The sequence below is a fragment of the Carassius gibelio genome, chromosome A6 (genome assembly GCF_023724105.1).
Source record: "Carassius gibelio isolate Cgi1373 ecotype wild population from Czech Republic chromosome A6, carGib1.2-hapl.c, whole genome shotgun sequence".
NCBI lineage: Eukaryota > Metazoa > Chordata > Actinopteri > Cypriniformes > Cyprinidae > Carassius > Carassius gibelio.
Window position 1 is genome coordinate 26,342,093 of NC_068376.1, and position 16,459 is coordinate 26,358,551.

Genomic DNA, 16,459 nt, shown 5'->3' on the forward strand with positions numbered 1-16,459 from the left:
TTCAGTGAGAATGTTTGGAGCAAAAAATGCTTTTTGCTGATGCACAAATTCTTTTACTGCCTTGGGTAAGCATATATCAGTTCTTTGAGCAGATGTGGCAGATATTTACAGTTTTCATAGTTTTTCACTGTTGGATTTTTCAGTGTCTCATTCTACAAGTTAAATCGTTATGCCAGTAGGTGGTGACATACATCATTGAGGCTGTCTCATTTCAGAAAAGCAACCATTAAAAATGACTGATATTCGTTGTGAGGCGTAATTACTGTAATGTAGTGTAATGTTTTTGTTTTTTGTTTTTTTGTGGCTTATCTGGCTGAAAAATGCAAAATCTGGAGGGCACAGCCCTGAAATTAGACAAATCAAGAGAATTTATTAATGATAAAGTCAGTGAATCATTTCTTAAGTGGAGAAAAAAAAGTGTTTGTAATATGAACTGCTGTATGAAAGCAGTATCACTTTTACACTAGCCATTATCTAAAAATACAGATTTTAGCACAAGTTCATCTAAAGAAAACAATTTCATATCAAAGTTTTCAGATTTTATCTTGAAAAGCAGCTGTGGCAATTTTACTCTTTCCCATTTAAGTAGATCAGAACTGTACCTCCATTACCTAACATGCTGCCGAGGACCGAATTGCCTTAAAGGAACTTTGTATGTACCACAGTACTGAATGATTACATACCCTGGTACTTCAAAGAAGACCATAATATTACTACGGTACATGCCCAAAATACCATGGTAATAATACCATGGTGCGTTTTTTGTCAGCCAAGACTCACAGTCTAATCCAACATTTCTCAGTCAAATGAAAACATCCCTCTTACCAGTCCTTTTTTTACACATTGTACTTTGATATTCAAAGCCGAAGCCATTATCTAAGTGGATTATAAAAAGATTACATCAGCTTCAACTTCAACTGAGGCTTCCGGTAAAATGTCTCTGTATGCATTGCAATGACTAGAAGGAACTGAGGCATTTATGCATTGAGTGCATGACAGTGCGGTGAGGTGCATCTTCATTTACCACAGCTGAGGTGGGCAAGGCTAAGACAGCTGTAGTATGCACTTCTGATCTAAAGATCAGTGTGTAGTTGATCTGAAAATCCTAAGAAGGTTTGCACAAAAGCGCTCAGTGAATTTATGAGCAAACGAGCTCCACCCGCAGCGAGGACTCCCCAGTTGCCCTGTCACTGCACCTGCTGCCTTTGTTTCTCAATAACGGCAGTGTTTTTGCTGTGGGCTTTAAATGGACTTATATCAGCACTCATGCTCGAGGCCTGTCATCTCCACGCACCGCTGTGGAGTTTCCTCTGCCTGCGCTCTGTCTTTGATCACAACTCTCTGACTGATGAATGGCACCATGTAGTCAGCATTTCAGAGGGAAAATATATATTAAACGTTGGGCATCTGTCTTTGGGTGGCCTAGCTGAGGAATGAATGAGAATCGGCCTTGCTGACGCCAGAACAGTGCTATTCTGAGCTAAACATGGAGTCCTGCATTATTCATATACTTGCTTTATGAACCTATGTAAATCTGATCTCCATACTCAAATTTTTCCCCTGCAAAAGGGAGAGATATTTGATCACTTAGGCTGAAGACTACATAAACGGATGCATGCAGAGGGTCCTAACGAGCATCTTTAATGGTTAGCCTTGAACTATACTAATTCTTATTGTCATGTTGATGTTCACAATTCACAGATTCAATTAACAATTCATGCATTACATTTACAAAATATGCTACAATACATCATGCTAAACCCATAATACACATTTACCATCTGAATCCAATATTGAATGTTAACTGAATCGTGGGTACAAACTATTTTATTTGCATATTCAGATTCTCCCCCGAGGTGATCATCAAAGTGTGAAAGTGTGCTGTTAAACATTCATCAAGATGAAGAATTACCCACCTCCATAACAATGTGAACATAACACTGAAAAGAATCAGATCTTGGAGACTGGAAGTGTTGCATCCTAATTGAGAAATCTATTTAGCTCAACTTCATTCATATAATGCAGTAAATATTCTGTTAACATTTGTTTGGAAATAGAATGTGTTTACTTTATCAGAGAGGAGCCTCGCAATTTGCACAGAATGAGTTGAGGAATGCTACTGACTTTGTTTGGTCATGGCTAAGTGGATGTAAGAACCCCTAGATTGCTTTCTTATTAATTATACATTCACTGGGACACTGATATCCACTCTGCTTGCCAAAGAAGAAGACCAAATGGCAGAGGAAGAAAAATACAGATGCAACAGCAACATCTCACACATCATCATATTCATTTAAATCCTGTTAAAAGACCGGCATAGCTGGTCTTCATCATATGTTTTGTTTTTGAAGCTGGTCTGGTGGTACTTAACTTAAGGCAGCAAGACCTCTATGATCTGGAAGATCAACATCTACATGGCTTAAGGTTTGCAACATTTGTTTTCTTTTATCCATGTGTTATGTCTTTTTTTTGTTAAAATGCATTTCAATTTAGTCAACAGGCAAATTTGTTATGTCATCATCATTAAACTCAAGCCATTTTATTCTGACTGAAATGGAAACTGTAACAGATTAAACTTTAACAAATAATAAAATAAATAAAACAAAAAAAACAGTATTTAATCAATAATTGATTTATTATATCATATATGTATATTCATTGTTTATTATTTTATGTTTAATAATATTTTTATAACTTTATAATACAGTAGCTTTCAGAACTGTCATTCCTTTCATCAGTAAATTTTTTGACTCACTTGGTCAGCACAAAACCAGCCTGGACCTGCATGAAAATGAAGTTAAAACTGGAAAGCAGGCGAGTAAATCATGGCCAAGTTCAATCCAAATCCTCACAAAAAAATAAACAAATCTAAAAAAATTTATAATGATTATGCTGTTTACCTTAAACAGGCGGAGGATATTAGCCACCATTATAGACACGGAACTGGACGATGCTCCAATGACTCCCACCACCCTTTCTGGCTTGGTAATGATGGGCGATCCTCCACCTTGGCACTTCACATCTGTGCCGTCCTTTTCAATGAGGGCCTGGACAAAAGTGAGAGACTGCTCCAGAGCGTGTGTGTCCCGTGAGCATGTGTCCAGAATGCGGGCGCCCAGGGTTATATTTGGGAGCAGTTCATGGTCATTGTTGATGCGGTCTAGAGCAAAAAGCATAGCTTCCAGACGATGGATTCCCTTTTCCTTTTTTAGCTCACCGCACGGTTTGCCCTCGTGACCCCGGGCGTGAACTGGAAACAGTCCGCCCAATGAAATGTCCCCATCAATCCGGATAGAGTTTAGATGTGTGTGACCTGGACCTTTGGGCTTCGCAGCCAAAGCAGTCAGGAGGAGGTAGAGAAGAACCAATGCTGAGCCCTGACAGTGACAGTTGGTCCATCCAACCATTTTGCCCATGGCTGAAGACATTGTAGCAAGCCGGTTTCAAACAAAGCGTATCTGTTTTTTGAGTTGAGTTGAGTTGACAGGTCAATGGTGACACCCTTTGACAGGGCACAATCTTTTAAAGTTCATAGTTATGTCATGTAGCGATATAGATTTGTAATTGAATGGAATGCTCATCCGTTCTGCATCAATCCGCTTTATCTCTTGTCAGGGAACTTCCTCTAGAGTCCTTTGCTGAGATTAAAGGTTAACCATATGTCTTTGGTCCCTTGCTCCCTCTAGGTTTCCAATCGTACCCGTCTCCTAGTGGATGGGGCTGCGGGTCTTATGCTGTGAACACAAAGCTTCACCAACCTGGGAGCCTTCCTGAAAAAAAAAAGATAGGAAGAAAAAGGAATGAGTAAGCACCACAGAAAGGCAATACAGTCAGATGATTCTATATCAGAATGGGAATTGTAGCACTCATGTTCTTTTCCTGAAACTTTCCTTTCCAGCATCCTACTCAAAACAGCTTCTTACTGAAAACCCACTTGTTTTTTCTCACATGCTCCCTCTCCTTGCCTCTCTATAGTTTGAATTTAAAACGTTGCTATGGGCTCCCAAGGTCGAGACAAATATGCTTTGGCTCCCACATGTCTCTTTTCAACATCCTGAATGAAGGAGCTGCATTCCAATGAAGAGCTCCTATCCAGCAAGAGAGCATTATCTATGTAATGTGCTGTTTTCGTATCCCCCCCATCTGAAATGACAAGCTCTGATAAAGAAAATGAGTTCAGTTGATGAAAATTGTTCTGCACACACCATATACTGACAAAAGGCAGACCCTTTGATATTTTGCCACAGTGGACACCACATGATTTTTAAGTTCTTGGAATTAATTGTTATTTTGGTAACCTCGGGGTCATTAATTACTTTAAGAAATGAGATTAAAATTGTATGACGCTGATCTTGCTGTGGGTTGAGTTGCTTTAAACAACTTTGACAGTCGCTGTTATCATTACTCCCCTAATTGTTGCCTAATTGGGTTAAAATTTACATACTGGAATATTCCATTAGGTTTCTGTGTTTTCAGTATGCATGTGCATATATTTGAGTTGCTGAGTCTTTTGAACAGAAATTTTGCTTTGAGGGCGAGTGGCAAATACACCAAATTAATCTAGACATATTTTTTATGCCTACACGTTATCATGCACCATCATGATTCACTGCTTGACGTTTTCACCTCCTCCAGCACACTGAAGATATATAAGAATCTATTATTTTGCCAGGGTTATACATAGCTTTAAAATCTCCATTTATATTGCTTTTTATGTACAGTTAAGGTCTTGGATACTTTCATAAAAATACCATGCATGTCTTTAAACATGGATGCAGTTTAAGCAATTATTTTTAACTCTTGATCCCAGCCAAGCTTTTTTGGCACTGTTTGGTTCACCTCACTTATTTACAAGGTGATAGAAATTCTCTTTTATTCTTTGGTAAGTCTTACTAACCTGCTCTCATTCTATTTTCCACCTCCTCCCCTGTTATTGCACTATACGCTGGCTCCACACTTCTCCTCCAGTGCACAGGCACTTCAAAGAATTACAACAGGGTCTCTGCAGTGACTCTGAAATGCTTTTTCAATGTTGGCAAATGTGCTTTGATATTAAAGAGTGAACTGGGGAATCCTTCCTCTGGGAAAAGAAGTTCGTGTGTGAGACCACGGTAAGGCTTGAAGCACATGTTCCACTCTCCCACGCTCTCAGCTAAGAGAAACATTGCCAAACACGTGCGAGATGGAACACAGCCTAGATTAAAAGGTGTTTTTCTTGAATGGTTTACCTTTGAGTGTTGTTAACAATGTTGGGGAGTAACTAACTAAAAGTAGCAATGTTCCAAACTCAACTATATTTTTCAGCATCACAGCAGAATTGCAGCACTCCACCCCCCTTTATGTTCAGCTTGACTATAGCTTAAGTTCAGTAGCTACAGCACGAAGTAACTTCCCAAACACCAGTTATTAATAAACTCCCTTTGAATTTTTAAGGCGAAGCCATGCTTGTTAGATGGCTGTTGACCCATATGAAGCTGTCAGCATGATCTGCGATCATTGCTGTGATTTGCAGGGAGTGTCAACCCTACCACAGAAGTTAATTTAATTCATTAGTTAAAGTTAATTGACACTGCATGGCTGTCTGAGGATGTAATGGAGATATAATAAGTGCTGAGTTTATATCAGCAATAGGCTTGGACACGATAGGAAACCTTTTTTTATGTCATTTTCAGTTATTTCAGATCTGGAGTGCTAGAAACAGTTTGCTGTATTAATTAGAATATTCAGAATTATTGAAATGTTGAAACTTGATTTGAAGTTCACATCTGATATACTTTGAATTACTATAGAGCACAAAGTAAATGTCAAATTATATAGGTATGGTAATGGTTATCTACACACATAAACACACAGTGGGTTTCCATGTTTCATGGGGACATTCCATAGGCGTAATGTTTTTTTCTACTGTACAAACTGTATTTTCTGTCCCCTAAAGGGGCCGTCACACTAGCCTTTGAACGTGTGAAATGATTTCGGACGCCGCTGCTAATATGGGCGGGAGCAAGATATAAAGGTTTCCCCTCATCACAACATGTATTAATCTTTGCTTGTACTGTGTATTTTGCAACGGCGTCAAAAGCGTCTTATTATATTGCACTCTCTGTCTCTCTCTCTATATAAATATGTATACACTAAACAATAAAAAAATATAGAACCATCTGTTCCTGTTTCCGCCCCTTTACCCTAAACCAGTGGTTTTCAACCTGTGGGCCGTGGCCCCTTAGTGGGTCGCGATTGTATTGCAGGTGGGCCGTCAATTACAATTAAAATAAATATTAATATTGTTCATATATGTAAAAATGTCTAAGTCATAACATAATAAAATCATTTCATATATATAATTAAATAACAAAAAATAAATATAAAACTCTAACTATGCTTCCACTATTCGAGCTCGCTGATTGGTTTAAGAATAAACTGCCAATTTTTCTTAGATATTTTTGCTACATATGCTACAGAACAACAGCAGTTGTGCAAAGCGGTGCCAGCCCGAGTAATTTTCTGTTCATTGCCAGTTTATTTAATAAAGACAGTTAACAATCAAGCTTCTGAGTATGAAGTAATTCACCCAACAATAGCGGGGTCAGTTAATTTTTTTTGCAGTGGGCCGGGCAAACATATGTGTTTGGTTGTGTGGGCAGTGAGCTGAAAAAGGTTGGGAACCACTGCCCTAAACCTACCCCAACTTAAAACTTTCTGCATTTTTAAATTTTCAAAAATCTTAATTCTGTATGATTTATTAGCTTCAATATATTGCCCATTATATTTACATACAATTTTATGTCACCTTGTTTTTTGCATTCCACTTGCACTAGTGTCTTTTGCAGATTTTCGTACATGACGTGGTGTAGTCAATGATAATGCTTCTACAGAAAAAAAAAAAAGGTTTCAGCACTCAAGCTAAAGCACTCAATGCACTGCCACAATCCTACAAATGTGCCAACAACCAGGTGCATGCTGGATAATACTGTGATTTGTTGCTTTTCTCAAACCACAGATCAGATACAATGTTAATGTTGACGACAAACAAAAGAATCACATGCAAAAAAAAACAATACAGCACAGCAATAATATTTAGATGTTCTAAGTGCACTTATTAAAAGTTATTTCCATTTTCAGTGACCCTAGAGCACTCTACTCTTAATAACAATCCAAGTGTGTGCAAGCGCTAGTATGCATACTGTAGAATACAACCTTTAGTCTGCAGGATGCCCAAGGGAGCCTCCACTTAGCAACAGGCTAATAAATCTTCTCTGGTGCAGTGTGCCGCAGAGAAATGGTATTGTTCCTCGTATCCTATCTGATAACATACTCAAGTGTGTGCTCAAGGAAATATTAGCTATGGCAATTATGAATAGCACTAATGAGATATTATCTGTTTCTTACAATGCTTTACATATTTGGAGGCTTATATCAGACTCCACCTACAGAAAACGCTTAATGCTAAGACATTGCTGCTGTGAAAGGACAATTACTTATCATGCACTGCAAAATTAGAAGCACAAATTGCAGTCTCACTGGGAATGTTTTTACGGCGTACATATTCTTGATAAAATAAACCCATCTGCACAGTCTTGGGGAACATCACGTGCGAATAAGGCTGCAGAATTTGGATCACACCGCGCCCACACGTGCCATTCACAGCTTTCTTTTTTATAGTACCTCCTTGTCTCGGCTTCTTTAAGCATGTTGGGCTGACACCATTCAGTCAGTTAGAGCTGTAATTGATCTTAAAGGAATAATCTCTTTCCCATCTCTTCTAGAAACAGAAGAGATGTGGGCCACAATGGCAGGAGGTGCCATGGAAGAGCTCTTTTTTCTGAGAATATATCCTTTGTAAGAAGACTGAAGGTGACATAGAAGGTTTAATGCACACCTTTTCGAGTGGAGAAGTAATTTGGACCTGATCATTCACTGCAAATTCAGTTTAATCAATGTAGAGTGAATCAGGCAGGCTAAGGTCAGACCTATTTTCAATTCAAAGCTCAACCAAGGCTTTAGTTTGAGTTTCGGAACAGATAAGGGGCTTACACAAATAAAGTGTGTGTGATTAGTAGACAGAAGGTGATGGAGACATTGAAAAACTGTGAAGAGAGTGATGCCAAAAAAAAAAAAAAAAACTGGCCAAGGTTAGGCTGGAAAGATTACCTGAAGAAGGTGTTCATGTATGGCCCTTTAATTATAGTAAAGGACCATAAATGGTTCCTTTAATTATATTTATATCTAAAAAAAAGAAAATGAAGCCTATTTAGGGGAACATTAAGAATTTTCAATTTATTTATTTGTTGCTACAGTTAAGTGCATTTCCTTCCAAATTTTTATTTTAATTTATTACAGAAATAAAAAATACATATATTTAGAAAAAAAATCTGCATGTGTGTGTGTGTGTGTGTGAGTGTGTGTGCATACATTTATTCATTCAGAGTATGTTCAAATGTACAACATGTAAGAAGATGTTGTTGTTGTTTTTTCTAAGAAATAATTCCAATATGCTGATGTTCTCAAGAAAAAAAAATTATTATTAGCAATGATGAAAACAGCTGTGATGCTTAATACGTATTTTGGTGGAAATCGTGACAAAAATAAAAATTAATTCAGGATTCTTTGATGAAATTTTTTTTTTATTTGAGATAGAAACCTTTCCTAATATTACAAATATCTATATACTTTGCATTGGTTTAATGATGCAAAAAAGTATTTTAATGGATTTTTGAAGTATTTTTTTAATGGATGTTCCTGAATATCTTGATGATTCTAAAATATAATTTATTTTCTTCTGGTATGAAAAATGACCAGAATGTTTTTTGTTTGTTTGTTTGTTTGTAAATTACATTCAAACATTGTGTAGGTGCAGGTTTTACTGGTATTAGTTGCTATTAACTCATTTTGAATGAAAGCTCATTGTGATTGAGACCTAAATAATTAAATCACAGAATTTGCAGCTGCGTAATCCAATGTATTTTAAACATCAGTTTCCTGTATCTGAAAATCACCTGGTTGACACGAGGCCTAAAGAGACTCAGCCAAATTGAAACTCCAATGAGATAAACTCAACATGACAAATCACAAAGCTTTGTCAACTTTCCCATCACATTAGCGGAATAACAAAGCATATTATCACACCCAGATAACTGTACAGCCTACAAATGAAATTAGCTTTGGGATCAAGAGAGCACGTCAGGAAATATTGTTCGTTTGAGAGTTCCCTAAGGCTCCCTAGCTGATTTAGGCAAATATCACATAAAGTTTTTGGCCCAGGCATTAAAATGTTGCCACGATAAGCATTTTCTTGACTTGCTGACCTTAAGGGTCATTATTACGGTATTATGATTGGCTGACAGGTCTTTCAGCCATGCAGATTTCTTTGTGCACTCTTCCTAGAATACAGTGGACTCACAACCACACACTGTATAAAGATAAGAAGCAGAGGCGCTTAATATTTTACTAGCTGGCTGCTAGTGAGTACCATGGGGCTTGCACCCCACCAAAAGACAAAGATAGAACTTGAATGTGGGATGCCACAATCTGGAAAAAGCATAGAGACTGCATAGCAAGCAATTAATCGTAACACACACACAACTGTAGGGTCAGAAACAAACTCTACCTATGCTACAGCTAAACAGAAATGCTTAGCAAACACACTTAAATATATACATGTGTGTGTATTTATATAAACATATATATATACTTGCACTACTCTCTGTTCATCCAGAAACACTGAAAAATCCATTTGCACACTGAAATATTGCACACTTTACTGTCCATTGCGCTAGTGTAAATTATATTCATATGTTCCTAGTTCTGCTTATAGTGTACATACACTTTTACATAATCGATCTGTATCGTATGTTCATAGTGCACCTGTCTGTATCATGGTGATAGTATTTAAAATCTGTAAATTATGTCCATAATACTCATCTGTATAGTTATTGTACATATTGTAGACCTTGTATATTCTGTACTTACTGCTTATTGCACTTCTGGTTAGATGCTAACTGCATTTCGTTGCCTTGTACCTTAGATGTGCAGTGACAATACAGCTGAATCTAACTGAATCTAATATAAATACTGTATACACAGTACAAGCACATATATTATGCAAACACAAACTTTCAGTTTGCATGTGATTAATCCATTTGACAGCAATAATAAAAAGAAACAAAAACAGTTAAAGAGAATATTGATGAACAATTTACTTGAGGCAAACCAGAAAGATGGCCCATGTTTGATAAAATATTTTAAATATTATCAAATGTATTATTGCATTTTAAACCTGCTCTTAAATTATTTAAATGTTGTGTTCATATATAAATTTACTAGATTTAACTAAAGTGTTCAACAAGATTGTCTTTAAATCAACCTGTTTCAGTAATATGGTATACAGTACATTTGATAAAATATAAAATATTTTCAAATGAATTGTTGTATTTGAAGTCCGATTTGTAATATTGTACTATATTAAAATTTCAGATTTCTATATATATTTGCATTTACTGTAGACAGTTTATCTTAATCTAAATTGAAGATTCTCTTTAAACCACCCTCTTCAGAAGGATGGACCAAATTTGATAAAATATTAAATATTATATATCAAATATATTATACATTAAACATCAAATTTACTGTTGAATCTTAATCCTGATCTATTTCACACTTAACTTTAATTTTACCTTACCTTTTAATGTTTAATGAATAATTTAGCACACACACTGCAAATGCTCACAACACAACCAAATAAAGAAATGCGCTGCAAATAAAATACTTTATTTGCAGTGCGCTTTCTTTATTTGTTTGCATTGTGAGCATTTGCAGCACCTGCTGTCAAACTGAAGAAGATGTTTTCTTGATTTTCTATTTGCATGTGTTTTCTGAAGCTGCAGCACGCTGAGCTCTCTCAGCCACTGTATATTGCTCCCCTTGAGGCAAAACTGAGAATTGCAAATTGATGACTTGCACTGAGAACATTTCTAGCCACACAAATGCCATCAGATTCATTGAAAGTTTGAACTGTGAGGCCAAAAACATGATAACAGTATGACATTTCATAAGAGGAGAGGTACCCTACCATGCTCTAATTAAATATTCTGATCTTTTTTCCTCCAGAAAGATGGAAAGCGGTCAACCGACAAAATTAAAGTTGTAAATATCTTCCAGAGCACATTTGGACTGGAGCGAATAACCAAATATCTTACAGCAGCAAAATGTCACAGACAGCTGTGGGACCGCCACATGGCACAAACACACACAGCAATATTGCCACGTATTTGCTGAGGCTAGTCATGGTCAAGAATAAACAGATATCTAAAGGTTGGGTGTGAGATCATATAGGAAACTAGATAAATGTCATTTCACATTTATTTAACCTTTGCACTGATATCAACACCTGCCTGGGATGGAATCATCATGTAAATGCTGACTTTGCGTGCTAGGGCATAATATCCATGCACTGCATCTGACTTTTTTTCTTTATTGTCTAATAGCACATTGACAGCACATCCTAGCTATGAAACAGTTTTTGCCTCGCACAAAAAAAAAATATTGCTGACAACAAACAGAAAAAGAGGGCATACTGTGGATAGATCATGAATTTCTTGGGCCTGTTATAAATTTTTTATAAATTGATCTTTTCCTTTATCCTCTTCTGCACTCAAAGTTTCAGGCTAAATTGCTTAATGCTGATTATTGTAGCCATATTCTACAAAACAAAATAAAATAAAACAAAAATAAGTATTTTATCTTGTTTTGCAGGGTAAAAAAATATTTGAACAAGATCAATATAAAGACGTTTTCTAACATTACACAATTTTGTCAGTCCGCAGTGAATATATAAACTGTTAAAGAGATATAGGTAACACTTTACAATAAGGTTTCAATAGCTAACATTAGTGAACAATATTTGTTAACATGAACTAACCATAAAATATGCATCTAAAGCATTTACTAATATTAGTTAATGTCAGCATTTACTAATACTTTACTCAAATCAATTGCATGTTTACATTAGATAATGTACTGTGAACATTACCATTTTTAATAACTAGCTTTTAAAAAGTTTAATAAATGGGTACTGTTCATTAACTAATGTTAATAAATGAGACCCATCCTGTAATGTGTAAATCAAGTATGATGCCACTGAGACAGGAACAGAGTAAACAAAAAATCCAGTCACTGTACAAATTCCAAATGTTCTTCTCTTTTGACATCTATTTGCATACTGAATCATTATTCGTCCATATTCAGCATCAATCATAGAGACCTTTTACACCATAAAAGAAAGTCTGGTGCTTTAACAAAGAATCAAAGCTTAAAACCTTAAACCTACATTTCTTATGCTGCCTTGAAAGCAGCGGAATTCCATTCAGGAAATGCATATCTAGTTGTCTTTGCTTTACTACAGCAATCGCTCTTTTAACATCCTTTAAAATTTAGCTATTAAAAGAAAACTAAAAAATGCTTTCAAGCTGAATATCAAATGAGGACAATTTTGTCACGACAGAGGCAAGGAATTACATTCAAAGTGCATTTAGCACTCGCAGTATAGAGAATAACTGGCACATTGATATTTGCCATCAGCCATGCAGCCCATTTTTTTTCCTGGTGTCTTCAGATGGAAGTGGTACACGCACACTGAGGCGCACTTTGGCGGCACTAAAAGAGGGAAACCACCAACTGTCTATTTAAACTTCAAAAGGAAGCCGTGTCGGCTCTCTGATCCCAAAACATTGGCACAACATTTGGAAAAAACTAGCAAATGAGGACAAGAAACAACATCAAGAAGATGTGTTTTTCTGACATGCTCATATCTCTCTCTCTCTTCCACACTCACTCTCCAACTGTTCTGCAGGGGAAAAGAGGAGGAGCTCTGTAATTCTCATTGCAGAGGAGCCATGCACAGCAGGGAAGTAGTAAAGGGAGGGAGAGAGGAAGAGACCTCCAGACACACAAACTAATTTACTCCGCAGCTGCCTCTTCGACCGCAGGTATGCGGCAGTGAGATCACAACAAAGGTGTAAGATAGAGGTGCTCAACTGTAGGAAACAAAAGATGTGAAATAAAAAACACCTTTCCATAAAAAAAACTGTCACCTTTCCATAAAAAAAACTGTCTCATACAGCTTCGGGGGGTGAATAAAGGCCTCCTATAGCGAATTGATGAATCTTGTATAAAATATATCCATATAGATAATGTAATAATCATTGGAATCTAGCATGCGCTCACTGTTGTAAATGGAAGCAGTTCTGGGGGAATTATGTATGAGGTCAGCTTTGGGCATGCACACCTCAGAAGTGATTTAAGTGATTATCACGTTTTGAATATGGAAATTTTTCTTACAAAAATGCATCGATTTGAAAGAAAAAGGCCTTTGTTCACATCCTGAAGCGGTTAGAGACACTTTTTTTATGGAAGGGCGCTTTTTATTTAACTTATTTTGGACTGAAGCAATGCAACTCCCACTGACTGCAATGACAGAGCTTGAAAGATCAAAGACCATTTTTTATATAACTCTGACTGGATTCATCTGAAAGAAGAACGTCATATACACCTAGGATGCCTCGGGGGTAAGTAAAACTCACCTAATTTTCATTTTTGGGTGAACTAACTCTTTTAAGAATCTTTAGACATTTGTGCTAGAATATGACTAAAATACTGATAAAGAACATCACATTTTTTGCAGTGTGATCAGAAAGTACAGTAACTACGGTCACAGACTGACTGTGAAGGGACTGGGGATGGGCATGGGCACACAACAAACATTTTCCACCATTACAGACAAACCAAGTGCCGGTAAAAATATACCATCCTTATATAGTTTTTGTCTGTTAAATGTTATTTGTTTAAATGTTTAATGTTCAGCACAAGAAAAGAAGACCAGAATACTTTACATAACAAGTGTTTATTTCATTCAATTTAATTATCAAGGTAACTTCAATACATTTCAAAAAGCTAGACATACCTTCTGGTGCACCTCTCACTTTGGCAAACTTGTCCACATGGGAAGTAGCCATATTTAAGCAAACATTTGCTCATGGCAGATTTCTCCATCGGTTCTGACCTCATAGGGGAGGGAGAAAACCATGTATGTAAGTGTTTCCTTACAAGTCATATCTTTATTGGGCATTTTAAACTGTTATAGATGTAGGTGACGTATGCTGTAGAGCCAAACTATAATGTAGTTATTATGGTTTTATCTTATCACCTGATTGTAAATTATATAATCCCCCCCCCCCCAACATGGTATGTTCCAAATATAGGAGGAGCCAAAGCTTTAAAATGCAGCCATTTTAGGGGAGAAAAGGGTTTTATGGAGAGGTTGAATTACACCTGTATATATGGGCCTGGATATTGGCATAGCCAAATTTACATTTGTTTGTATATTGTAAATAACTTGATTTATTTCCATAGTTTTCATAACCACTCTGAAATGTGTAATTTTTTCCCCTACTGTCTTATTTACACCTGGCTGCCGGTACATCCTAACATCTACCAATTAGATATTTTTTCGTAAAATGAATTAAAAAGTATTGGAGATGCATATTTATGTATTAAGTTCCGGTTTATTCCTTAACATTTTGCTTGGTCTTAAAGGTCTTTTAAATTTGCCTCCACAAAACCATTACTATTTAGGAATTGATGCACCAGTTAGGTTTTATGGATGAGAAACGTCTCGGTTACGTATGGTAACCCTCGTTCCCTGAAGGAGGGAACGGAGACGCCACGTCGGATGACCGACGAATATGGGATATCGCTTCGATAGACCAATCTACTTCGAGTGTAAACTAAACGAGCCAATGCACATTGGCATGCAATTATTGCATCCAGCTGCCGCTGATCACTGCGTGAGTATAAGAGGGCAGCAGGTGCAATGCATACCAGTTTTTCGCTGAGGAGCCGAGCCGGGAACCCGGCAGCTCAGCGGCGGTACAGCAACCATGGCGACGGGACGTGGCGTCTCCGTTCCCTCCTTCAGGGAACGAGGGTTACCATACGTAACCGAGACGTTCCCTTTCAGTCGGTCACTCTCGACGCCACGTCGGATGACCGACGAATATGGGATCCCTATCAAAGCGCCATGGGTGCTGCCCCTTCCAGTGCCCTGTGCGAGCCGCCTGCGCCCCTATTAGGTGTAGGCCGGGGCTCAGAACAAGTAGCTCCACTCACCATTGTCAAAGCACTACCTCACTGGGTGAGATTGGATAACACTGGGAAAACGTACCCGGTCCGCTTGGAGCCGGGACGCTGCGGAAGCCCCATCCTTCCCGAAGGAGGTCTCGGAGGCAAATACACATATAGCATCCGTTTAGGAGTATACGGAGAAATTTGAGGTGATTAAAACCCTCTTGGGAAGGCAGAAGTCTGCCGGGGAAACACGGGCTCTAAGGCTATACCGTGGACTATACACATACGAGTACCGCTTAGGTCTCAATATGGAGCCCAGCCTTCCATGGTTCTCACGGATTCATCATGAAGGCCTGGCGCCGGACGTTCCGCCGCGTCCAGCTGCCTAGGGTGATGGAGGAACTCAACAGGGTCTACAGTTCGGACACTCTGGAGCAGTTTTAGCAAGCCGACACTAACCGGGGCCTCTCAGTGCCACTACCCGTTTGAGGTGAGAACACAGGAGGATACCGGCTCTACACGAAGGCTATAGAACCTAGCGAACGTGTTAGGGGTCGCCCAGCCCGCAGCTCTACAAATATCTGTCAGCGAGGCGCCACGAGCCAGCGCCCAGGAGGATGCAACACTTCTAGTTGAGTGAGCTCGAAGCCTGAACGGGCAGGGCACATCCTGAGCCTGATAAGCCAGGGTTATGGCATCCACAATCCAGTGGGCCATCCTCTGCTTAGAGACGGCATTCCCCTTCTGCCGGCCTCCGTAACAGACAAAGAGCTGGTCTGAGGTCCTGAAGCTTTGCGTCCGGTCCACGTAGCACCTTAATGCTCGAACAGGACAAAGCAAAGCCAGGGCTGGGTCTGCCTCCTCCAGGGGCAGCGCTTGCAGGTTCACCACTTGGTCTTTGAAGGGTGTAGTGGGAACCTTGGGCACGTAGCCAGGCCGGGGCCTCAGGATTACCTGGGAGTCAGCCGGCCCGAACTCTAGGCACGAATCGTTGACCGAAAATGCATGCAGGTCCCCTACCCTCTTGATGGAGGCCAGTGCAAGCAGGAGCACAGTTTTCAATGAAAGAAACTTTAGCTCAACTGAATGCAAAGGCTCGAATGGGCCCTGCTGTAGTGATTTAAGCACTAGAGACAGGTCCCAAGAGGGTATACAGGGGGGCCGGGATGGATTTAACCTCCTGGCCCCTCTAAGGAACCTGATGATGAGGTCATGCTTACCCAAAGACTTCCCATTCACAGGGTCATGGTACGCAGCAATAGCGGCAACCTGGACTTTGAGGGTGGAGGGAGACAGCCTTCGCTCCAACCCTTGCTGCAAAAAGGATAGCACGGCCGCAATC

General features: G+C 38.6%; 1 protein-coding gene across 2 annotated transcripts in view; it reads right to left on the reverse strand.

Moving 5' to 3' along the window:
- LOC128015889 (metabotropic glutamate receptor 4-like) overlaps window positions 1-16,459 on the reverse strand; it is a 159,181-nt gene that overhangs the window by 99,720 nt on the left and 43,002 nt on the right. For both annotated transcript variants that reach the window (XM_052600111.1, XM_052600114.1), the window contains exon 2: window positions 2,901-3,770. In XM_052600111.1, coding sequence (XP_052456071.1) covers window positions 2,901-3,428 — 528 coding nt within the window. In that variant the 5' untranslated portion in view covers window positions 3,429-3,770. The remainder of the gene's footprint in view (window positions 1-2,900; window positions 3,771-16,459) is intronic.